The 25,903-nt window shown below is 47.0% G+C and overlaps 1 protein-coding gene across 3 annotated transcripts in view; it reads right to left on the bottom strand.

The window, feature by feature from the left end:
- The window catches only part of PIK3C2A (phosphatidylinositol-4-phosphate 3-kinase catalytic subunit type 2 alpha), a 231,923-nt gene that overhangs the window by 150,763 nt on the left and 55,257 nt on the right, over positions 1–25,903 (bottom strand). For 2 of the 3 annotated variants that reach the window (XM_069738457.1, XM_069738459.1), the window contains exons 9-11: positions 24,528–24,674; positions 24,406–24,451; positions 24,127–24,334 (exon numbers count right to left, since the gene is read on the bottom strand). In XM_069738457.1, coding sequence (XP_069594558.1) covers positions 24,127–24,334; positions 24,406–24,451; positions 24,528–24,674 — 401 coding nt within the window. The remainder of the gene's footprint in view (positions 1–24,126; positions 24,335–24,405; positions 24,452–24,527; positions 24,675–25,903) is intronic. The other variant, XM_069738460.1, reaches the window with a different exon arrangement.

Below are 25,903 nucleotides of genomic sequence, written 5' to 3'. Positions count from 1 at the left end.
ATTCTAAACTTCTGTGAAGCACTTGGGCATTCAAAGTTCTCACCACACATCTAGATAAGTTCCTTGGGGGATCTAGTTTCCAAAATTGGGTCACTTGTGGACGGTTTCTACTGTTTAGGTACATCAGGGGCTCTGCAAACGCAACATAACGCCCGCAGACCATTCTATCAAAGTCTGCATTCCAAAATGGCGCTCCTTCCTTCCGAGCTCTGCCGTGCGCCCAAACAGTGGTTTACCCCCACATATGGGGTACCAGCATACTCCGGACAAACTGGACAACAACTTTTGGCGTCCGATTTATCTTGTTACCCTTGTGAAAATAAAAACTTGGGGGCTAAAAAATCTTTTTTGTGGAAAAAAATATATTTTTTATTTTCACGACTCTGCATTATAAACTTCTGTGAAGCACTTGGGCAGTCAAAGTTCTCACCACACATCTAGATAAGTTCCATGGGTGGTCTAGTTTCCAAAATGGGGTCACTTGTGGGGGGTTTCTACTGTTTAGGCACATCAGGGGCTCTCCAAACGCGACATGGCGTCTGATCTCAATTCCAGCCAATTCTACATTGAAAAAGTAAAACGGCACTCCTCTTCCAAGCTTTGCGGTGCGCCCAAACAGTGGTTTACCCTCACATATGGGGTATCGACGTATTCAGGAGAAATCGCACAACAACTTATGTGGTCTAATTTCTCATGTTACCCTTGTGAAAATAAGAATTTGTGGGCGAAAAGATCATTTTTGTGTAAACAAATGCGATTTTTTATTTTCACGGCACTACGTTATAAACTTCTGTGAAGCTCTTGGGGGTTCAAAGTGCTCACCACACATCTAGATAAGTTCCTTAAGGGGTCTAGTTTCCAAAATGGTGTCACTTTTGGGGGGTTTCCACTGTTTAGGCACATCAGGGGCTCTCTAAACGTGACATGGCATCCAATCTCAATTCCAGCCAATTCTGCATTGAAAAAGTCAAACGGCGCTCCTTCACTTCCAAGTTCTGCTGTGCGCCCAAAAAGTGGTTTACCCCCACATATGGGGTATTGGCGTATTCAGGAGAAATTGCATAACAAAATTTATGGTTACATTTCTGTTTTTACACATGTGAAAAAAAAAAATTATTCTGAATTAAAATGTTTGCAAAAAAAAGTTAAAAGTTCATTATTTCCTTCCACATTGTTTCAGTTCCTGTGAAGCACGTAAAGGGTTAATGAATGTGGTTTTGAGAACCTTGAGGGGTGTACTTTTTAGAATAGTGTCACACTTCGTTATTTTCTATCATATAGACCCCTCAAAATGATTTCAAATGTGATGTGGTCCCTAAAAAAAAAAATGGTGTTGTAAAAATGAGAAATTGCTGGTCAACTTTTAACCCTTATAACTTCCTAACAAAAAAAAATGTTGTTTCCAAAATTGTGCTGATGTAAAGTAGACATGTGGGAAATGTTATTTATTAACTATTTTTTGTGACATATCTCTCTGATTTAAGGGCCTAAAAATACAAAGTTTGAAAATTGCAAAATTTTCGCCATATTTCAGTTTTTTTCATAAATAATCGCAAGTAATATCGAAGAAATCAGCGGGATTCGTTGAAGCGTTCCACAGTTATAACCTCATAAAGTGACAGTGGTCAGAATTGTAAAAATTGGCCCGGTCATTAAGTACCAAATTGGCTCTGTCACTAAGGGGTTAATGTTCCATTAAAACGCTCTCAGAGTCCGTTGGTTTGGGGATGATGGGCGCTGGCCACAAGATGCTGTACTTGTATTCTTTCACAGAGGCTTTCCATCAGATCAGACATGAACTGGGTTACCTGATCGGTCAACATTTCCCTGGGGAAACCCACACGAGAGAACACAGTCAGTAAAGCATCCGCCACTTTGCTTGGATGGAGGATAGTGCCACAGCTTCCGGGTATCGGGTAGCATAGTCCACCACTGTGAGAATGTACTTTTTGCCAGAGCTGCTAGGGATTGCAAGTGGCCCTATGATATCCACAGCCACTCGCTGGAAGGGTTCATCGATCACAGGCAGTGGTATCAATGGAGCTTTCTGTATATTCCCGGACTTTCCAACTCTCTGACAAACTACACATGATCGGCAGTAATTGGCAATATCTGTCCCCATCTTGGGCCAATAGAAGTTATGTGTCAGGCGAGCTTTAGTCTTTTGTATTCCAAGGTGTCCGGCCAAAAGAATTTCATGGGCAATCCTCAATAATTGTTCCCTAAATGGATAAGGGACGATCAGCCGCCGTTCATAGTCCCAAGATTCTGTAGTATCCGTGGTCTGAAGCTGAGTCTTTAGTGTCTGTTATCAGGGACCTTGGTGGGTCTGCCATGTATGGAGGCTCCAGGACCACAGTATGGGCCTCCTGGAAGCTCTGACGGTCAGCCTGCAGGCCCTGGCCTAGTGTGACTGCCAGGCCCTGGTCTGAAGCTGAGTCTTCAGTGTCTGTTATCAGGGACCTTGGTTGGTCTGCCATGGATGGAGGCTCCGGGACCACAGTATGTGCCTCCTGTCCTGGCAGTTCTGTCTGAGACTCATCCTCTAATCTCTGGGCCTGAGTCTGAGCCGCAGCCTGACTCCGGGTCACAGCTGCCACATAATTACAGTCCTGTGCATTGGGACATTTTCCCTCCTCGCACGGGATCTCAGGTGGGTCTCTTGCTTCCACTTTCTTTGTAGCACTTACTTGCAGGGGAGAAATATAGTGGGACACCATCCTCCCCAGGTCCGTGCCTAGCAACACATTGGTGGGAATAGCTTCTGATACTCCCACTTCCCTCAGTCCTTTCCCTGCTCCCCAGTCCAGGTACACACGGGCCATGGGCACGGCAGAGCGACCCCTCCAATCCCGGTTATAGACATATTCTTTCCTGGTATGATATCGGCAGGGGTTATCATGGCTGGACGCGCCAGGGTCACCTCTGCAACAGTGTCTCTGAGACCAATGGTGACATTATTGCCAACAGTGACAGATTGACAGTTCTCATTAGCCCTCGCATCAGAGCCGGCCACAAAGAGGACAGACGGTGGGGGCACAGACGACTTTGTGGTGGTAGTTGGGCGTTTCTCCCTATCAGGGCAGACAGCGCTAACATGTCCCACTTTGTTGCAGGAGAAGCACCGGCGTGCATCGCCTAGAGAGTGTCTATTTCCCGGGGCCCCATAGGAGGTGGGCTTGGACAGCACTGGTGATCGGCCGGCAGAGGGAGAAGGGTCCCCGTTTGGCTTACCCCCCCTCCAGCTGAATCCCGATGGCTTCCGCACCTCAGGCATCCTGTTAGCCACATAGCAGTCCGCAATCCTTGCAGCCTGATCCGCAGTTTGTGGCTCCCGATCACACACAAATTGTCGTACATCCGTGGGGCACATGTGAAGAAATTGATCCTTGACCATAAGATCCGTAAAGTCCTCAAAACTGTTATCAGAAAGTCCCCTAATCCATTGGTGGAACGTGGTCCTCAAGGTAACATAGTAACATAGTTAGTAAGGCCGAAAAAAGACATTTGTCCATCCAGTTCAGCCTATATTCCATCATAATAAATCCCCAGATCTACGTCCTTCTACAGAACCTAATAATTGTATGATACATTATTGTTCTGCTCCAGGAAGACATCCAGGCCTCTCTTGAACCCCTCGACTGAGTTTGCCATCACCACCTCCTCAGGCAAGCAATTCCAGATTCTCACTGCCCTAACAGTAAAGAATCCTCTTCTATGTTGGTGGAAAAACCTTCTCTCCTCCAGACGCAAAGAATGCCCCCTTGTGCCCGTCACCTTCCTTGGTATAAACAGATCCTCAGCGAGATATTTGTATTGTCCCCTTATATACTTATACATGGCTATTAGATCGCCCCTCAGTCGTCTTTTTTCTAGACTAAATAATCCTAATTTCGCTAATCTATCTGGGTATTGTAGTTCTCCCATCCCATTTATTAATTTTGTTGCCCTCCTTTGTACTCTCTCTAGTTCCATTATATCCTTCCTGAGCACCGGTGCCCAAAACTGGACACAGTACTCCATGTGCGGTCTAACTAGGGATTTGTACAGAGGCAGTATAATGCTCTCATCATGTGTATCCAGACCTCTTTTAATGCACCCCATGATCCTGTTTGCCTTGGCAGCTGCTGCCTGGCACTGGCTGCTCCATGTAAGTTTATCATTAACTAGGATCCCCAAGTCCTTCTCCCTGTCAGATTTACCCAGTGGTTTCCCATTCAGTGTGTAATGGTGATATTGATTCCTTCTTCCCATGTGTATAACCTTACATTTATCATTGTTAAACCTCATCTGCCACCTTTCAGCCCAAGTTTCCAACTTATCCAGATCCATCTGTAGCAGAATACTATCTTCTCTTGTATTAACTGCTTTACATAGTTTTGTATCATCTGCAAATATCGATATTTTACTGTGTAAACCTTCTACCAGATCATTAATGAATATGTTGAAGAGAAGAGGTCCCAATACCGACCCCTGCGGTACCCCACTGGTGACAGCGACCCAGTTAGAGACTATACCATTTATAACCACCCTCTGCTTTCTATCACTAAGCCAGTTACTAACCCATTTACACACATTTTCCCCCAGACCAAGCATTCTCATTTTGTGTACCAACCTCTTGTGCGGCACGGTATCAAACGCTTTGGAAAAATCGAGGATATACCACGTCCAATGACTCACCGTGGTCCAGCCTATAGCTTACCTCTTCATAAAAACTGATTAGATTGGTTTGACAGGAGCGATTTCTCATAAACCCATGCTGATATGGAGTTAAACAGTTATTCTCATTGAGATAATCCAGAATAACATCCCTCAGAAACCCTTCAAATATTTTACCAACAATAGAGGTTAGACTTACTGGCCTATAATTTCCAGGTTCACTTTTAGAGCCCTTTTTGAATATTGGCACCACATTTGCCATGCGCCAATCCTGCGGAACAGACCCTGTCGCTATAGAGTCCCTAAAAATAAGAAATAATGGTTTATCTATTACATTACTTAGTTCTCTTAGTACTCGTGGGTGTATGCCATCCGGACCCGGAGATTTATCTATTTTGATCTTATTTAGCCGGTTTCGCACCTCTTCTTGGGTTAGATTGGTGACCCTTAATATAGGGTTTTCATTGTTTCTTGGGATTTTACCTAGCATTTCATTTTCCACCGTGAATACCGTGGAGAAGAAGGTGTTTAATATGTTAGCTTTTTCCTCGTCATCTACAACCATTCTTTCCTCACTATTTTTTAAGGGGCCTACATTTTCAGTTTTTATTCTTTTACTATTGATATAGTTGAAGAAGAGTTTGGGATTAGTTTTACTCTCCTTAGCAATGTGCTTCTCTGTTTCCTTTTTGGCAGCTTTAATTAGTTTTTTAGATAAAGTATTTTTCTCCCTATAGTTTTTTAGAGCTTCAATGGTGCCATCCTGCTTTAGTAGTGCAAATGCTTTCTTTTTACTGTTAATTGCCTGTCTTACTTCTTTGTTTAGCCACATTGGGTTTTTCCTATTTCTAGTCCTTTTATTCCCACAAGGTATAAACCGCTTACAGTGCCTATTTAGGATGTTCTTAAACATTTCCCATTTATTACCTGTATTCTTATTTCTGAGGATATTGTCCCAGTCTACCAGATTAAGGGCATCTCTAAGCTGGTCAAACTTTGCCTTCCTAAAGTTCAGTGTTTTTGTGACTCCCTGGCAAGTCCCCCTAGTGAAAGACAGGTGAAACTGTACAATATTGTGGTCGCTATTTCCTAGATGCCCGACCACCTGCAGATTTGTTATTCTGTCAGGTCTATTAGATAGTATTAGGTCTAAAAGTGCTGCTCCTCTGGTTGGATTCTGCAACAATTGTGAAAGATAATTTTTCTTGGTTTTTAGCAGAAACCTGTTGCCTTTATGGGTTTCACAGGGTTTCTGTTTCCCAGTTAATATCCGGGTAGTTAAAGTCCCCCATAACCAGGACCTCATTATGGGTGCTCACAATATCCGCATAGCTGTCAGTGGATCCACGTTGTAGGTTCCAGAACTTTCTACGATACACTTCTGGTGTTAGGTTGTATTTCCTGATCAGGGCCTCTTTTATGGCCTCATAGTTCGCATCTAGCTCTGGTGGGAGGCTAGCAAAAACTTCCAGGGCTTTGCCTCTCAACCCTGGGGTTAGATACTGTGCCCACTGCTCACGGGGTAGATGGTACTGCCTGCAGGTTTTTCAAATCCCCGCAGGAAAGTATCTAAGTCCGTATCCTTCTCCATCACAGGGAAGTTTTCAAGACGTGGCTTCCTTGGATTTATGTCCTGGGAGGGGGTTATCTGAGGACTGATACCCCGATCTATTTGAGCCATCTGAAGCTGGAAAGCTCTGTCCTCCCGGCGTTCTGCAGCCTCTCTCTCACCTCCCGGCGTTCTGAAGCCTCTCTCTCAGCCTGTTGGTCCCGGCGTTCTGTAGCCTCTCTCTAAGCCCGGTCCCGGCGTTCTGCAGCAGCAGCCTGTCAGTACTGTAGAATCAGCCGCATGCGCAGATTGGGATCACTTGTTCCCAGGGGCTGTAAGTCCATTTGCAAAGTACAGTCCATAGGCTCCTCAGCACTGGCATTGCTGACATTTCCATCAGGCATCTCCGGTGCAAGAGCTGGCATTGCTGGGTCTCTCTGAGGTGGGCTCTGTCCTTGCCCAGATGTTCCAGAACTTTGCTCTATGTCCTGCTCGACCAGGGCGCGTATCAGCAGCTCCCTGGATCTGTCGGCTGTCTCTATTCCTCTCTGCCCACAGATGCCGGTCAGAGCTTCTTTGCTATGCTTCTTGTACTGGGCTGCCATATCGATGAACAGCCTTTGCCAAATAAAAGATAGAAAAGAAAAACGGGGAGGGGAAACTGTTTGCAAGTATGTCTAAGAAAGCACTGAATTAAACCTTGAAGAACTGGTGCACTCCTCACAAGGATATCAATTCTTTAGTACAGGGAATAATTGCTTAAACCATGCACTAATGCTCTAATAAAAAAAACATCTATCCCACCGCTCGCCACCAATTGTCACCGATCCCTTCTCCGTGGTGTCAATTATTTGTCACGTGCCTGCTCTCACACGTGACTTGGGGTTGTGCCTGCAAGGGTTAATCTATCTCCCCTCTCTCAGTCCAGTATTCAACCTCTGTCCTATGCTGTAATGGGAGCATAAATCACACACCGACCCAGGCCACACCCGCTCACACGCGCTGCCACCACTCATCGAATACACGGGCGATGAGTCCCGGACTAATAATAATGCTAATAAAAATATGTCTATCACTCATAAGGCTCACACACCTTTAGGCTATGGATTCTTTTAGAACATTCAAGGTTCAACTTGTTAAAGTTTTATACTTTAATAACAAAAGGTTCAATGCTTACAATAAGAAAAAGGTATAAAAATATGATAATAAAAAGACATACAACTTATGGTTATGATGAGCGAATATACTTGTTACTCAAGATTTCCCAATCACCTACTGGTACAGGTACTATCCCTCTCCCCCCCGCTTCTCTCCCCTACTTCTTCCTTTCTGATTGGTTTGGTTTTTCTCCTTACTTATTTCTGGTCATTTTTAGTTGACCTCTGTTATTGTTATTACTGTTTGACTGCACTGTATTGTTTTGGATATCTTCAATAAACACTAATTGATAAAAAAAAAAAAGATTTCCCAATCACGCTCGGGTGTCCTCCAAGTATTTTCTCGTGCTTGGAAATTTAGTTTTTATTGCCGCAGCTGAATGATTTACATCTGTTAGCCAGCATAAGTGCATGTGGGGATTCCCTAGCAACCAGGTAACCTCCACATGCACTTATGCTGGCTAACAGATGTAAATCATTCAGCTGTGGCAATAAAAACTAAATTTCCGAGCACTAAAAAATACTCGGAGGACCCCCGAGCGTGCTCAGGAAATCTCGAGTAACAAGTATATTCGCTCATCACTAGTAACTATGAGTGTATGCTGCGGTCGCTAGGAAGCTAACACTAGGCAAAGAAGGAAAATGGCTCCTCCTCAGCAGTATACATCCACTGACAGGCAGCAAGTACATCGGTTAGTGTTATAGCAGGAGAAGCAACCAAAAACTCAACATATGTACCAACCCAACAACAAAGGCACATAGGCCCAAAAGCAGTACAAACAGTTAGGGAACACACTGTGTTCCCCAATGAAGGCTCCAAGAAAGAGATTTTACAGTGAGTACCAAAAATCCCTCTTTCTTTATCGCTTCATTAGGGGACACAGGTAACCATGGGATGTCCCAAAGCAGTCCCAAGGGTGGGAACAGAAAGAATGAAACGAAAACAGATTTAGGTCGGCTGGTGCATAACCGCAGCCTCCAGCACCTTCTTTTCCAGGCCTGCATCAGATGAGGCATGGGTATGAACCCTGTAAAACCTTGTGAAAGTGTGCAAAGATGACCAGGTCACGGCTTTACAAATCTGTAAAACTGGAGTCTGGTGACGAACTGCCCTGGAAGCTCTCACCGCCCGGGTGGAGTGAGCCTTTACCCCCGGAGGCGGTTTGTCCTGAACGCAGTATGCCTCCAATATTGCCGAAAGAATCCAACGGGCAATAGTGAATTTGGAAGCGAATTTGGAATCCCTTTAAGACAATCTCCAGAGATGACAAATAAGACATCAGAGAGGCGAAAAGAAGCAGTCCTTGAGGTAGACTCGGACAGCTCTGACCAGATCCAAGTTGTGGACGGACTTCTCCAGGGGATGGACTGGAGAGGGACATAGAGAAGGAAGGACAATGTCTTCAGTAATGTGAAATGAAGAGACCACCTAAGGCAAGAAAGAAGGAACGGGTCTGAGAACTACCTTATCCTGATGGAGAACCAGAAACAGAACGGCAGAACAATGCCACTAACTCAGAAACTCTTCAGATGGACGTAATGGCAACTAAGAAGGCAACTTTCCATGACAGGATTGAAGACGGAATGTCTTGAATGGGCTCAAAAGGAGTGCGCTCGGGTGCGTCAAGGACAAGGTTAAGATTCCATGGATCTATCGGAGGGCAATAAGGAGGTGCCAGGTGGGAGATTCCTTGAAGAAAAGTCTTTACCTGGGAACGAGAAGCCGAATTTTGTTGGAAAAGAATTGGCAGAGCGGAAACGTTACCCTTTAGGGTACTAAAATATAGAAATCCTGTCATGATTAAGGGAGCTTAGTCTCCAGAAACGCGTTGAGATTCTTACCCATATGGTTTGTGCTGAAGTTTGTATCCTCCATGTTCAAGTTTGTGAATAAGAAAAACTTTTTTTCACGGATTCAGTGAAGCTGGACATTTTCTTCTACTGAAATATAGACCAGAAACCAAATTGTTGTCCTCACTCCACCGAAAGAAGGCCTTCCAGTAACTGTGGTAGGTACGCGAGGATGCTGGTTTTCTTGCCCTAATCATGGTCTGAATGACCTGATGGGAAAAACCGGCCTCCCTCAGGACTGCAGCCTCAAGACAAGCCGTTAAACTCAGAGACTGTGAATTCTGGTGGAAGAGGTGACTTGTTAGAGAAGATCTGGACTGTCTGACGATCTGCGTACCAGGCCCTTCTGGGACAGTCTGGAGCTACCAGGATTGCAGGAATTCCTTCTGCCTTTATCCTTTTCACGACTCTCGGAATCAAAGGGAGAGGCGGAAAAAGATAAGGTAGCTGGCAATGGGACCACAGGATCACTAGGGCATCGCAACCGATGGCTAGCGGATCCCGGGACCTGGCTACGAACAGAGGACCCTTGTGATTAATTCAAAACCGCATCAGGTCGACGTCAGGTGTGCCCCATCGCTGGCATATTTGGATGAAAAAGGCAGAACTGAGACACCAGTCACCCGATGCAAGGCCCTGATTACTCAGAAAATCAGCTGCCCAATTTTCCACCCCCGGAATGTGTACGGCTGATATGGCGGGAATGTAACACTCCGCCTATCGCAGAATCCTTGCTATATCTGCCATCACCTGTCTGTTTGCTGCGAGTTCCGCCTTGATGTTTTATGTAAGCCAAGGCAGTGGCATTGTCCAATTGTATGCAGATCGGCTGGCCTGCGAGAAGGGACTGCCAGCGGCAAAGGGCAAGAAAAATTGCCCTGATCTCCAGAAGATTGATGGGGAGAGCAGCTTCTTGGATGTTCCAGCGACCCTGCGCTGTGTGATGAAGAAATACCGCTGCCCAACCGAGGAGACTAGCGTCGGTGGTGATGACCTGCCACCGGAGAAGGATAGCATTCTCCAGGTCAGGGATTGCCTCACCTTGAGGGACAAAAGCACAGGCCGGTCCAGGGAGACGGTCCTCTTCTCCCAAGCAGACAAGAGGGCCAGCTGAAGAGGGCGGGTATGGAACTAGGCAAAAGGCACAGCTTCCATGGCAGCAATCGTCTTCCCCAGAACTCTCATGCAGAACCATAGGGGGAGAGGAGTTGGTCGCTTTAGAATGCGGATCCCCTGGCAGAGAGAGAAACTTTTCCTTTGGAAGGAAGACACAGGCTTTTGCCATGTCGAACATCATGCCCAGAAACACCAGGTGCTGAGCTGGGGTCAGGGAGGACTTCTCTCTGACAATCCAGCCGAGACGGACCAGAGGATCCAAGGTGTTCTGACAACTCAGGTCTCAGTCACGGTGGGATAGCCCATTGATCACAAGATCATCCAAGTAAGGGATTATGAGAATCCCCTTGGAACAAAGGATGGCCATGACCTTCGTGAATACTCTGGGAGCAAAGGCAAGGCCAAAGGCAAGAGCTGTGATCTGATAGTAGTTGTCACGGATCCCTACTCCGTGGTGTAACTAATTAGTCACGTGCCTGCTCTCAGCACGTGACTTGGGGTGTGCCTGCAAGGGTTAATCTATTTCCCCACTCTCAGTCCAGCATTCAACCTCTGTCCTATGCTGTAATAGGAACATAAATCACACACCGACCCAGGCCACACACCCGCTCATACACGCTGCCACCACTCACCGAATACACGAGCGATGAGTCCCGGAAATATTAATACTAATAATGTCTACCAGTCATCAGGCTCACACACCTTAGGCTATGGATTCTTTTAGAACATTCAAGGTTCAACTTGTTAAAGTTTTATACTTTAATACAAAAAGGTTCAGTGCTTACAGTAAGAAAAAATATAAAAATATGATAATAAAGAGACATAAAACTTATGCAAAACAGTATAAAAATAAACAGGAGAAACTTACAGAAATCATCTAACTAGTAGTTTGCTTTCTGCTCCCTGAGGGGGGTGAATAGAGTTGGTGGAACACATCAGCATCTCAGGCTCCCCTCACATGTGAACACGTTTCTCTGTATACAGGTCCAATTTATAGCTTTGGTCTGAGGTCAGGTTTCTAGAACAGCCCCTCAGGTTAATATCATGATTGCCTGTTTTTTGATTGGACCACGGCCACGCCCCCCAATGAATATATTATTTTCTCTTTAGATCCTTTGTGTAAAAGTTCTCACAGAGATACTATCAGGCTGTAATTAACATCTCTCTTCTAAAGGTACCGTCACACTAAGCGACGCTCCAGCGATACCGACAACGATGTCGATCGCTGCAGCGTCGCTGTTTGGTCGCTGGAGAGCTGTCACACAGCGACCGGCACAGCATCGACATAGAAATCCCGCGTCTCTGATTGGTCGAGGCCGCCAGGCCTCGACCAATCAGCAACGGGCACAGCGACGATGATGTCATAAAGGACGTAGACATCTCACGTTTCTGATTCAGCGACGGGCACAGTATCGACGTAGATGTCATAATGGTTGCCATGGCGACGATGATGTCATAAAGGTTGCCTCGACCAATCAGCGACGGGCACAGTCTGCCGCGAATTCTGGAATCATCATTGTCCATATACTACGGGGACATGCATATTCTAGAATACCCGATGCGTTAGAATCGGGCCACAATCTAGTCTATATATATAATTGTCTAAGGGTTTTTCCGTCTGTCTGTCTGTCTTGGAAATCCCACGTCTCTGATTGGTCGAGGCCGCCAGGCCTCGACCAATCAGCGACGGGCACAGCGACGATGATGTCATAAAGGACGTAGACATCCCGCGTCTCTGATTGGTCGAGGCCGCCAGGCACAGTATCGACGTAGATGTCATAATGGTTGCCATGGTGACGATGATGTCATAAAGGTTGCCTCGACCAATCAGAGACGGGCACAGTCTGCCGCAAATTCTGGAATCATCATTGTCCATATACTACGGGGACATGCACTACGAGAACATACTACGGGGACATACACTACGGGGTATTCTAGAATACCCGATGCGTTAGAATATGCATGTCCCTGTAGTATATGGACAATGATGATTCCAGAATTCTCGGCAGATTGTGCCCGTCGCTGATTGGTCGAGGCAACCTTTATGACATCATCGTCGCCATGGCAACCATTATGACATCTACGTCGATACTGTGCCCGTCGCTGAATCAGAAATGTGGGATTTCTACGTCCTTTATGACATCATCGTCGCTGTGCCCGTTGCTGATTGGTCGAGGCCGCCAGGCGATGTAGGGCACAGTATCGACGTAGATGTCATAATGGTTGCCATGGCGACGATGATGGCATAAAGGTTGCCTCGACCAATCAGCGACGGGCACAGTCTGCCGCGAATTCTGGAATCATCATTGTCCATATACTACGGGGACATGCATATTCTAGAATACCCGATGCGTTAGAATCGGGCCACAATCTAGTATATATATAATTGTCTAAGGGTCTTTCTGTCTGTCTGTCTGTCTTGGAAATCCCACGTCTCTGATTGGTCGACGGGCACAGCATGGCGACGATGATGTTATAAAGGTTGCCTCGACCAATCAGTGACGGGCACAGTCTGCCGCGAATTTGCCTCGACCAATCAGCGACGGGCACAGTATCGACGTAGGTGTCATAATGGTTGCCATGGCGACAATGATGTCATAAAGGTTGCCTCGACCAATCAGCGACGGGCAGAGTCTGCCGCGAGTTCTGGAATCATCATTGTCCATATACTACGGGGACATGCATATTCTAGAATACCCGATGCGTTAGAATCAGGCCACAATCTAGTATATATATATATTATATATATATATATATATATATATATATATATATATATATATATATATATATGTATGTATGTATGTATGTATGTATGTATGTATGTATGTATGTATGTATGTATGTATGTATGTATATATATATATATATATATATATATATATATATATATATATATCCTACTATATAATTGTCTACGGGTCACTTCCATCTTTCTGTCTCGGATATTCATTGGTCGCAGCCTCTGTCTGTCATGGAATCCAAGTCGCTGATTGGTTGTGGCAAAACGCCCACGACCATTGCCACGACCAATCAGCGACGGCCACAGTCCGGCGCCAATATGCCAGCTCTTTCCTCCCCGCAGTCAGTGCGCGGCGGCCGCATACTCCCTTCCAGTCACCGCTCACACAGGGTTAATGGCAGCCCTAACGGAGCGCGTTATGCTGCTGTGTAACGCACTCCCTTAACGCTGCTATTAACCCTGTGTGACCAACTTTTTACTATTCATGCTGCCTATGCGGCATCAATAGTAAAAAAATCTAATGTAAAAAATAAAATATCGTTATACACTCACCGTCCGTCGGCCCCTGGATCCAGAACAGTTCTTTCCCGCTCCTCGCAACGCTCCGGCAACCGCTCCATGCATTGCGATCTCGCGAGATGATGACGTAGCGGTCTCGCGAGACCACTACGTCATCATCTCGCGAGACCGCAATGCACTCTTGAGACCGGAGCGCACAAGGAGCGTCGGTAACCGCTTCGATCCGGGGGGCCAACGGAGGGTGAGTATATAACTATTTTTTATTTTAATTCTTTTTTTCTTTTTTTTTTAACAGGGATATGATGCCCACATTGCTATATACGTGGCTTGTGCAATATACTACATGGGCTGTGCAATATACTACGTGGGCTGCGCAATATACGTGGGCTGCGCAACATACAACATGGGCTGTGCAATATACTACGTGGGCTGCGCAATATACAACATGGGCTGCGCAACATACTACGTGGGCTGCGCAACATACTACGTGGGCTGAGCAATATACTACGTGGGCTGAGCAATATACTACGTGGGCTGAGCAATATACAACGTGGGCTGTGAAATATACTACATGGGCTGTGCAATATACTACATGGGCTGTGCAATATACTACGTGGGCTGCGCAATATACTACGTGGGCTGCGCAACACTACGTGGGCTGCGCAATATACAACGTGGGCTGAGCAATATACTACGTGGGCTGAGCAATATACTACGTGGGCTGAGCAATATACTACGTGGGCTGAGCAATATACTACGTGGGCTGCGCAACATACTATGTGGGCTGCAGAATATACGTGGGCTGTGCAATATACTACGTGGGCTGCACAATATACTATGTAGGCTGTGCAATATACTGCGTGGGCTGCGCAAAATACTACGTGGGCTACGCAATATACTACGTAAGCTGCGCAACATACTACGTGTGCTGTGCACCATACTACGTGGGCTGCGCAACATACTACGTGGGCTGCACAATATACAACGTGGGCTGTGCAACATATGTGGGTTGCGCAACATACTACGTGAGCTGCGCAATATACTACGTGGGCTGCGCAATGTACTGCGTGGGCTGCGCAATGTACTGCGTGGGCTGCGCAATGTACTGCGTGGGCTGCGCAATGTACTGCGTGGCTGTGCAATATACTACGCAGGCTGTGCTATACACTACGCAGGCTGTGCTATACACTACGCATACATATTCTAGAATACCCAATGAATTAGAATTGGGCTCCCATCTAGTATAAATATACAGTGGAGCAAAAAAGTATTTAGTCAGTCAGCAATAGTGCAAGTTCCACCACTTAAAAAGATGAGAGGCGTCTGTAATTTACATCATAGGTAGACCTCAACTATGGGAGACAAACTGAGAAAAAAAACCCCAGAAAATCACATTGTCTGTTTTTTTAACATTTTATTTGCATATTATGGTGGAAAATAAGTATTTGGTCAGAAACAAACAATCCAGATTTCTGGCTCTCACAGACCTGTAACTTCTTCTTTAAGAGTCTCCTCTTTCCTCCACTCATTACCTGTAGTAATGGCACCTGTTTAAACTTGTTATCAGTATAAAAAGACACCTGTGCACACCCTCAAACAGTCTGACTCCAAACTCCACTATGGTGAAGACCAAAGAGCTGTCAAAGGACACCAGAAACAAAATTGTAGGCCTGCATCAGGCTGGGAAGACTGAATCTGCAATAGCCAACCAGCTTGGAGTGAAGAAATCAACAGTGGGAGCAATAATTAGAAAATGGAAAACATACAAGACCACTGATAATCTCCCTCGATCTGGGGCTCCACGCAAAATCCCACCCTGTGGGGTCAGAATGATCACAAGAACGGTGAGCAAAAATCCCAGAACCACGCGGGGTGACCTAGTGAATGAACTGCAGAGAGCTGGGACCAATGTAACAAGGCCTACCATAAGTAACACACTACGCCACCATGGACTCAGATCCTGCAGTGCCAGACGTGTCCCACTGCTTAAGCCAGTACATGTCCGGGCCCGTCTGAAGTTTGCTAGAGAGCATTTGGATGATCCAGAGGAGTTTTGGGAGAATGTCCTATGGTCTGATGAAACCAAACTGGAACTGTTTGGTAGAAACACAACTTGTCGTGTTTGGAGGAAAAAGAATACTGAGTTGCATCCATCAAACACCATACCTACTGTAAAGCATGGTGGTGGAAACATCATGCTTTGGGGCTGTTTCTCTGCAAAGGGGCCAGGACGACTGATCCGGGTACATGAAAGAATGAATGGGGCCATGTATCGTGAGATTTTGAGTGCAAACTTCCTTCCATCAGCAAGGGCATTGACGATGAAACGTGGCTGGGTCTTTCAACATGACTATGATCCAAAGCACACCGCCAGGGCAACGAAGGAGTGGCTTCATAAGAAGCATTTCAAGGTCCTGGAGTGGCCTAGCCAGTCTCCAGATCTCAACCCTATAGAAAACCTTTGGAGGGAGTTGAAAGTCCGTGTTGCCAAGCGAAAAGCCAAAAACATCACTGCTCTAGAGGAGATCTGCATGGAGGAATGGGCCAACATACCAACAACAGTGTGTGGCAACCTTGTGAAGACTTACAGAAAACGTTTGACCTCTGTCATTGCCAACAAAGGATATATTACAAAGTATTGAGATGAAATTTTGTTTCTGACCAAATACTTATTTTCCACCATAATATGCAAAAAAAATGTTAAAAAAACAGACAATGTGATTTTCTGGATTTTTTTTTCTCAGTTTGTCTCCCATAGTTGAGGTCTACCTATGATGTAAATTACAGACGCCTCTCATCTTTTTAAGTGGTGGAACTTGCACTATTGCTGACTGACTAAATACTTTTTTGCCCCACTGTATATATATAAATATTTATTTATTTAGGTACATTAATATTTGGACAGAGACATTTTTCTAATTTTGGTTATAGACATTACCACAATGAATCTTAAACAAAACAATTCAGATGCAGGTGAAGTTCAGACTTTCAGCTTTCATTTGAGGGTATCCACATTAAAATTGGATGAAGGGTTTAGGAGTTTCAGCTCCTTAGCATGAGCCACCCTGTTTTTAAAGGGACCAAAAGTAATTGGACAGATTCAATAATTTTAAATAAAATGTTCATTTTTAGTACTTGGTTGAAAACCCTTTGTTGGCAATGACTGCCTGAAGTCTTGAACTCATGGACATCACCAGACGCTGTGTTTCCACCTTTTTGATGCTCGGTCTTCACTGCGGTGGTTTTCAGTTGCTGTTTGTTTGTGGCCTTTCTGTCTGAAGTTTAGTCTTTAACAAGTGAAATGCTGCTCAATTGGGTTGAGATCAGATGACTGACTTGGCCATTCCAGAATATGCCACTTCTTTGCTTTAATAAACTCCTGGGTTGCTTTGGCTTTATGTTTTGGGTCATTGGTCTTCGTTTCATACTACAGATGAACAATCAGTTTGGATGAATGTGGCTGGATCTGAGCACACAGTATGGCTCTGAACACCTAGTTGTATGTATACATAGATAGATCGAGATATTACACACACATTATAGCTCAGACCTCTGACTGTGGGATAGCTCAGGGTTAAACTCTGTTGACTCCAGGGACTCCATGTACTGAGTCCCGGCCCCCACATCCAGTAACAGATCAGCCTCCCCCTCTTCAGGCCGGCTACAGACAGGTAAGACACAGGCCTCCCTGCCATGATGAGCCTTCAACATATTTACATGTAACACTTTCTGACGCTTTGCATGCTCATCTAGTGTCACCACATAATTAACATCATTCAGCCGCTTATATACAGTGTATGGTCCCTCCCATGCGGTCTGCAATTTATTCTGTAACATAGGGACCAACACCCAAACCTTCTGCCCTTCCTCATAGGCCCTCAGTCTGCCATTACGGTTGTACCAGACCTTCTGGTTGGTTTGGGCCTGGGTCACATTCTCATGGGCCAGGTTGCTCAGTTTCTGCATTCTCTCTCTGAGCTGCAGTACATATTCAACCACTGAGACTCCAGTAGTTCTAGGGTCGTCCTCCCAGCAGTCCTTAATCAAATCAAGTGGCCCCCTGACCCTCCTCCCATATACCAGTTCAAAGGGGGAGAATCCAGTAGACGCCTGGGGAACATCTCTGTAGGCAAACAGCAGATGGGGGAGGTACTGCTCCCAGTCTCTCCCTTCAGTCTCCACCAACATTTTGAGCATTTGCTTTAATGTTCCATTAAAACGCTCACAGAGTCCGTTGGTTTGGGGATGATAGGCGCTGGCCACAAAATGCTGCACTTGTATTCCATGGTGTCCGGCCAAAGGAATTTCATGGGCAATTCTCAATAATTGTTCCCTAAATGGATAAGGGACGATCAGCCGCCGTTCATAGTCCCAAGATTCTGTAGTAGAAGCAGCAGGGGGTCGGTCTGCAAGACATCTGAGCTCCTCCAGACTGACATCTGTCTGCAGGGCCTCCTGGAAGCTCTGACGGTCAGCCTGCAGGCCCCGGCCTAGTGTGACTGCCAGGCCCTGGTCTGAAGCTGAGTCTTCAGTGTCTGTTATCAGAGACCTTGGTGGGTCTGCCATGTATGGAGGCTCCAGGACCACAGTATGGGCCTCCTGGATGCTCTGACGGTCAGCCTGCAGGCCCCGGCCTAGTGTGACTGCCAGGCCCTGGTCTGAAGCTGAGTCTTCAGTGTCTGTCATCAGGGACCTTGGGGGGTCTGCCATGTATGGAGGCTCCGGGGCCACAGTATGGGCCTCCTGTCCTGGCAGTTCTGTCTGAGACTCATCCTCTAATCTCTGGGCCTGAGTCTGAGCCGCAGCCTGACTCCGGGTCACAGCTGCCACATAATTACAGTCCTGTGCATTGGGACATTTTCCCTCCTCGCACGGGATCTCAGGTGGGTCACGTTCTTCCACCTTCTCTGTATCATTTACTTGCAAGGGAGGAACATAGTGGGACACTATCCTCCCCAGGTCCGTGCCTAGCAACACATTGGTGGGAATAGCCTCTGATACTCCCACTTCTCTCAGTCCTTTCCCTGCTCCCCAGTCCAGGTACACACGGGGCATGGGCACGGCAGGGCTGACCCCTCCAATCCCGGTTATAGACATCGTCTTTCCTGGTATGATATCGGCAGGGGTTATCATGGCTGGATGCACCAGGGTCACCTCTGCCCCAGTGTCTGAGACCATTGGTGACTTTATTCCCAACAGTGACAGATTGACAGTTCTCATTTGCCCTCGCATCAGAGCCGGCTACAAAGAGGACAGACGGGGGCACAGTCGGCTTTGTGGTGGTAGTTGGGCGTTTCTCCCTATCAGGGCAGACAGCGCTAACATGTCCCACTTTGTTGCAGGAGAAGCACCGGCGTGCATCACCTAGAGAATGTCTATTCCCCGGGGCCCCATAGGAGGTGGGCTTGGACAGCACTGGTGATCGGCCGGCAGAGGGAGAAGGGTCCCCGTTTGGCTTACCCCCCCTCCAGCTGAATCCCGATGGCTTCCGCACCTCAGGCATCCTGTTAGCCACATAGCAGTCCGCAATCCTTGCAGCCTGATCCACAGTTTGTGGCTCCCGATCACACACAAATTGTCGTACATCCGTGGGGCACATGTGAAGAAATTGATCCTTGACCATAAGATCCGTTAAGTCCTCAAAACTGTTATCAGAAAGTCCCCTAATCCATTGGTGGAACGTGGTCCTCAAGGTGCTCACAACATCGGCTGTCAGTTGATCCACGTTGTAGGTTCCGGAACTTTCTACGATACACTTCTGGTGTTAGGTTGTATTTCCTGATCAGGGCCTCTTTTATGGCCTCATAGTTCGCATCTAGCTCTGGTGGGAGGCCAGCAAAAACTTCCAGGGCTTTGCCTCTCAACCCTGGGGTTAGATACTGCACCCACTGTTCACGGGGTAGATGGTACTGCCTGCAGGTTTTTTCAAACCCCCGAAGGAAAGTATCTAAGTTTGTATCCTTCTCCATCACAGGGAAGTTTTCCAGGCGTGGTATCCTTGGATCTATATCCTGGGAGGGGGTTAAATGAGGACAGATACCCTGCTCTATTTGAGCCATCTGAAGCTGGAACGCTCTCTCCTCCCGGCGTTCTGCAGCCTCTCTCTCAGCCCGGTCACGGCATTCTGCAGCCTCTCTCTCCTCCCGGCGTTCTGAAGCCTCTCTCTCCTCCCGGCGTTCTGCAGCCTCTCTCTCCTCCCGGCGTTCTGCAGCCTCTCTCTCCTCCCGGCGTTCTGCAGCCTCTCTCTCCTCCCGGCATTCTGCAGCCTCTCTCTCCTCCCGGCATTCTGCAGCCTCTCTCTCCTCCCGGCATTCTGCAGCCTCTCTCTCCTCCCGGCATTCTGCAGCCTCTCTCTCCTCACGGCATTCTGCAGCCTCTCTCTCCTCACGGCATTCTGCAGCCTCTCTCTCCTCACGGCATTCTGCAGCCTCTCTCTCCTCCCGGCGTTCTGCAGCCTCTCTCTCAGCCCGGTCACGGCATTCCGCAGCCTCTCTCTCCTCCCGGCGTTCTGCAGCCTCTCTCTCCTCCCGGCGTTCTGCAGCCTCTCTCTCCTCCCGGCGTTCTGCAGCCTCTCTCTCCTCCCGGCGTTCTGCAGCCTCTCTCTCCTCCCGGCGTTCTGCAGCCTCTCTCTCCTCCCGGCGTTCTGCAGCCTCTCTCTCAGCCCGGTCACGGCATTCTGCAGCCTCTCTCTCCTCCCGGCGTTCTGCAGCCTCTCTCTCCTCCCGGCGTTCTGCAGCCTCTCTCTCCTCCCGGCGTTCTGCAGCCTCTCTCTCCTCCCGGCGTTCTGCAGCCTCTCTCTCCTCACGGCATTCTGCAGCCTCTCTCTCCTCCCGGCGTTCTGCAGCCTCTCTCTCAGCCTGTCGGTGCTGTAGAATAAGCTGCTTGCGCAGATTGGGATCACTTGATCCCAGGCGTTGTAAGTCCATTTGCAAAGTACAGTCCATAGGCTCCTCAGCACTGGCATTGCTGACATTTCCATCAGGTATCTCCGCTGCAAGAGCTGGCATTGCTGGGTCTCTCTGAGGTGGGCTCTCTCATTGCCCAGATGTTCCAGCACTTTGCTCTATGTCCTGCTCGACCAAGGCGCGTATCAGCAGTTCCTTGGATCTGTCGGCTGTCTCTATTCCTCTCTGCTCACAGAGGTCGGTCAGGGCTTCCTTGCTCTGCTTCTTGTACTGGGCTGCCATATCGATAAACAGCCTTTGCCAAATAAAAGATAGAAAAGAAAAACGGGGAGGGGAAACTGTTTGCAAGTATGTCTAAGTAAGCACTGAGCTGAACCTTGAAGAACTGGTGCACTCCTCGCAAGGATACCAATTCTTCAGTACAGGGAATAATTACTTAAACCATGCACTAATGCTCTAATAGAAATAATTCTATCCCACTGCTCTGCCGCCAATTTGTCACGTACCCGCTTCTCAGCACGTAACTTGGCGTTGCGCCTGAAAGGGTTAATTTATCTCCCCACTCTCAGTCCAGCATTCAGCCTCTGTGCTATGCTGTAATGGGAGCATAAATCATACACTGACCCAGGCCACACACCCGCTCATACGCGCTGCCACCACTCATCGAATACACGGGCAATGAGTCCCGGAAATATTACTACTACTGTCTGCCAATCAGCAGGGTCACACACTCTAAGGCTATGGATTCTTTGGAGCATGCAAGGTTCGAACTTATTAAAAAGTTTTAAGCTTTAATAGAAAAGGTACAGTGCTTACAATAAAAGGATATACAAATATGGAAATAAAAAGTGACGTACACATATGCAAAACAGTTATAAAATAAAAGGGAGAACTTACAGAAATGTCTAACATGCAACCTGGTATTCTGCCCTTGAGGGAGGGAGAAATATGGAATGGATTACCTCAGCTTGGCTGTCCCTCACTGTGAACAGGTTTCTAAGTGTAAAGGCCTAACTTATAGAGGCAACTTGGAGGACAGATTTCTAGACCAGCCTCTCAGTTTAATATTCTAATCTTTGTTTTGTGACTGGATCCTGCCTATTTTACCAATTAATACATTATTTTTCTTTGAACACTATTCGTGTAATCTTTCTTTCTCAGAGTAACTGTACAGTATCAGGCTGCAATTTAGCGTCATCCCATCACAGGCACTAGGAAGCGTGAAGTGTTTCCAATTCTGTGTGTGTTCAGGACATCCCCCCTGGGGTGACTGGAGACCAGGAGACTGCCTGAAACTCAGGATAACATAGGTCATGACCTTTGTGAGAGCTGCAGTCTCAGCACAGGTGTTAATTTACTGCTGGTTATACATCCATACATATTTCACTACCTCTCCCCGCACAGAGTGGTCTGCATACACTGATATTCGGCAGATATCTCCCCGTACAGAGCAGCCTGCATACACTGATATTCGGCAGATATCTCCCTGTACAGAGCAGCCTGCATACACTGATATACAGCAGATATCTCCCCGTACAGAGCAGCCTGCATACACTGATATACGGCACATATCTCCCCGCACAGAGTGGTCTGCATACACTGATATTCGGCAGATATCTCCCTGTACAGAGCAGCCTGCATACACTGATATACAGCAGATATCTCCCTGTACAGAGCAGCCTGCATACACTGATATACAGCAGATATCTCCCTGTACAGAGCAGCCTGCATACACTGATATTCGGCAGATATCTCCCTGTACAGAGCAGCCTGCATACACTGATATACAGCAGATATCTCCCTGTACAGAGCAGCCTGCATACACTGATATACAGCAGATATCTCCCTGTACAGAGCAGCCTGCATACACTGATATACAGCAGATATCTCCCTGTACAGAGCAGCCTGCATACACTGATATACAGCAGATATCTCCCTGTACAGAGCAGCCTGCATACACTGATATTCGGCAGATATCTCCCCGTACAGAGCAGCCTGTATACACTGATATACGGCAGATATCTCCCCGTACAGAGCAGCCTGTATACACTGATATTCGGCAGATATCTCCCCATACAGAGCAGCCTGTATACACTGATATACGGCAGATATCTCCCTGTACAGAGCAGCCTATATACACTGATATACAGCAGATATCTCCCCGTACAGTGCTGCCTGTATACACTGATATACAGCAGATATCTCCCCGTACAGTGCTGCCTGTATACACTGATATATGGCAGATATCTCCCCGTACAGAGCAGCCTGTATAGACTGATATACGGCAGATATCTCCCCGTACAGAGCAGCCTGTATAGACTGATATACAGCAGATATCTCCCCGTACAGAGCAGCCTGTATACACTGATATACAGCAGATATCTCCCCGTACAGAGCAGCCTGTATACACTGATATTCGGCAGATATCTCCCCGTACAGAGCAGCCTGTATAGACTGATATACGGCAGATATCTCCCCGTACAGTGCTGCCTGTATACACTGATATACGGCAGATATCTCCCCGTACAGAGCAGCCTGTATAGACTGATATACGGCAGATATCTCCCCGTACAGTGCTGCCTGTATACACTGATATATGGCAGATATCTCCCCGTACAGAGCAGCCTGTATAGACTGATATACGGCAGATATCTCCCCGTACAGAGCAGCCTGTATAGACTGATATACAGCAGATATCTCCCCGTACAGAGCAGCCTGTATACACTGATATACAGCAGATATCTCCCCGTACAGAGCAGCCTGTATACACTGATATATGGCAGATATCTCCCCGTACAGAGCAGCCTGTATAGACTGATATACGGCAGATATCTCCCCGTACAGTGCTGCCTGTATACACTGATATACGGCAGATATCTCCCCGTACAGAGCAGCCTGTATAGACTGATATACGGCAGATATCTCCCCGTACAGAGCAGCCTGCATACACTGATATATGGCAGATATCTCCCCGTACAGTGCTGCCTGTATACACTGATATACAGCAGATATCTCCCCGTACAGAGCAGCCTGTATAGACTGATATACGGCAGATATCTCCCCGTACAGTGCTGCCTGTATACACTGATATATGGCAGATATCTCCCCGTACAGAGCAGCCTGTATAGACTGATATACGGCAGATATCTCCCCGTACAGAGCAGCCTGTATAGACTGATATACAGCAGATATCTCCCCGTACAGAGCAGCCTGTATACACTGATATACAGCAGATATCTCCCCGTACAGTGCTGCCTGTATACACTGATATATGGCAGATATCTCCCCGTACAGAGCAGCCTGTATAGACTGATATACGGCAGATATCTCCCCGTACAGAGCAGCCTGTATACACTGATATATGGCAGATATCTCCCCGTACAGAGCAGCCTGTATAGACTGATATACAGCAGATATCTCCCCGTACAGTGCTGCCTGTATACACTGATATACGGCAGATATCTCCCCGTACAGAGCAGCCTATATACACTGATATACAACAGACATTGCCCCATACAGAGCAACCAGCAGCTTTTTCAGTAGGGCATCACTATCACAACCTTTGCTCAATGCTACCTGTAGATTTAACTTGTGAAATGCTGTAATGACACAGGACAGTCACCTCACCTGGACACCCAAGCTGTGGGGATACCATGTGCTGCAAGTATAGTGAACTGGAGATGGTCGGCCGAGGTCCGAGTTTCTTGCAGGGGTCTGACGCCGGTGGTCTCTGGAGCAGGGATGCAGGAGCTGAAATGCAGCTGCAGCAGCGCATGGACAGCAGTCGTTAACTGTCCGAGACTCTCTTGTAGAGGACCGTCCCCTCCTGGAGGAGCTGCAGGTGAAATATAGGAGACATTACCACTCAGCACACAAGTGGAACTAAGGCCAGTGTGGCATACTCACCATCTGAGACCACGTGGTGATTTCCAGCACCAGGACTGCAGGGATCCTAGAACATACAGCACGGTCAGATGACATTTCCTGATGTAATGTCCATGCCGTCACACATGGACGGAGCTTCTCACCTCCACACTGCGGCTGCGCGGCAGGTTCACAGCTCTGCGCAGCTTCTTCACACAATCGGTAATGGCCGGAGTCTCCACACTGTCTACCGTCCGGCACAAGCTCCTCACCACTTTGATGACCTGGTCGGCAGCTCGGTATGGATTACTCTGGTGAAGTGTAAAATACGAGACACTCACGATTATGGACAACGTCCCGAGCAAACCACCTCCATCTCCCCGAGCAAAAACACAGGAAGCCAACTGAGGCCAAAGACAGCCCTGTCTCAGAGTTCAGCATTCTCCATATTCCTGCACAAATTTTACCTAAAACCGTGTCAGATTTTCATACAAGTCCTAAAAACAAGGAACTAAAGCAAAGAAATTAGTCATTAGTACTGCACTCTCCATTTAAAAAGAGCAAAATGATCCAATATCAGATTTCTATGAGTAGCCAATGTACTGTATGTGAACCATTAGCAATGGATAATGTGAAGGTGAAGTTGGACCCCGATGTTAACAATCAATGGGATGACAGTTGGGTGCAAGGGGACATGTTCTACATTCTAATCAGTACCATAACCACAACAAAGGACATGTCTGAGGACTTGAGAAAAAAAAGCTGGACACTCTTCAAGATGGGGAAGGTTACAAAACCACGTCTAGAGAAAGAAATATCTTCTCTCTAGGGTCCAGACTCCACTAATCCATAGTCAGACAGATTATGCAAAAATAGAGGACAGTCAGGAAAATTATTACCCTCCACAGGAGCAATCAACGAGTAAAGCTCACACCAAGAACAAGGCACACAATACTCCATGAGGTCACAAAGGAACCCAAGGTCACCTCTAGGCAACCAAAGGCCTCTTCACATGAGCAAATGTTAATGATCAGGACAAAGAACATTGGAGGGCCTGACAGGTTTACATTTACAATTGGACTAGGGCACCCGCCATCATTGGTAGAACAATGAATTCTGAAGGAAAATGTCCAGACAGCTGTCCATGAACTGAATCTCAGGAGAATGAGGGACATGGAACAAGAAAGCGGCCCAAAGCCAGACGTCCTTCTACAAAAGAACGGTCAGAGAATAAAGCTGTGGAGCGGCCGAGTCTCAGTCCTGACCGTAATCCTAGAGATGTTGTGGAAGGACGTGAAGATCGGAGCTCATGGAGAAAACCACCAACATCACAGGTGAAGTGATGGAACGGGCTAAAATCCTCCGTCCGATGAGCCGGACTAATCAGCGATAACCGGAGACCTTCAGATGGAGCCACTGCTGCCCGAGAGCTCACACCCGATACTGACAGCGAGGGGTCACAGACTTTCACCATTCAGACATGTGGTACTGAAATATTTTCCTCATTTTAAAAATAATCACAACGTCTCAGATTTTTTAC

The sequence above is a fragment of the Ranitomeya imitator genome, chromosome 9 (genome assembly GCF_032444005.1).
Source record: "Ranitomeya imitator isolate aRanImi1 chromosome 9, aRanImi1.pri, whole genome shotgun sequence".
Taxonomy (NCBI): Eukaryota; Metazoa; Chordata; class Amphibia; order Anura; family Dendrobatidae; genus Ranitomeya; species Ranitomeya imitator.
This window is presented reverse-complemented; position numbering and strand designations above follow the sequence as displayed.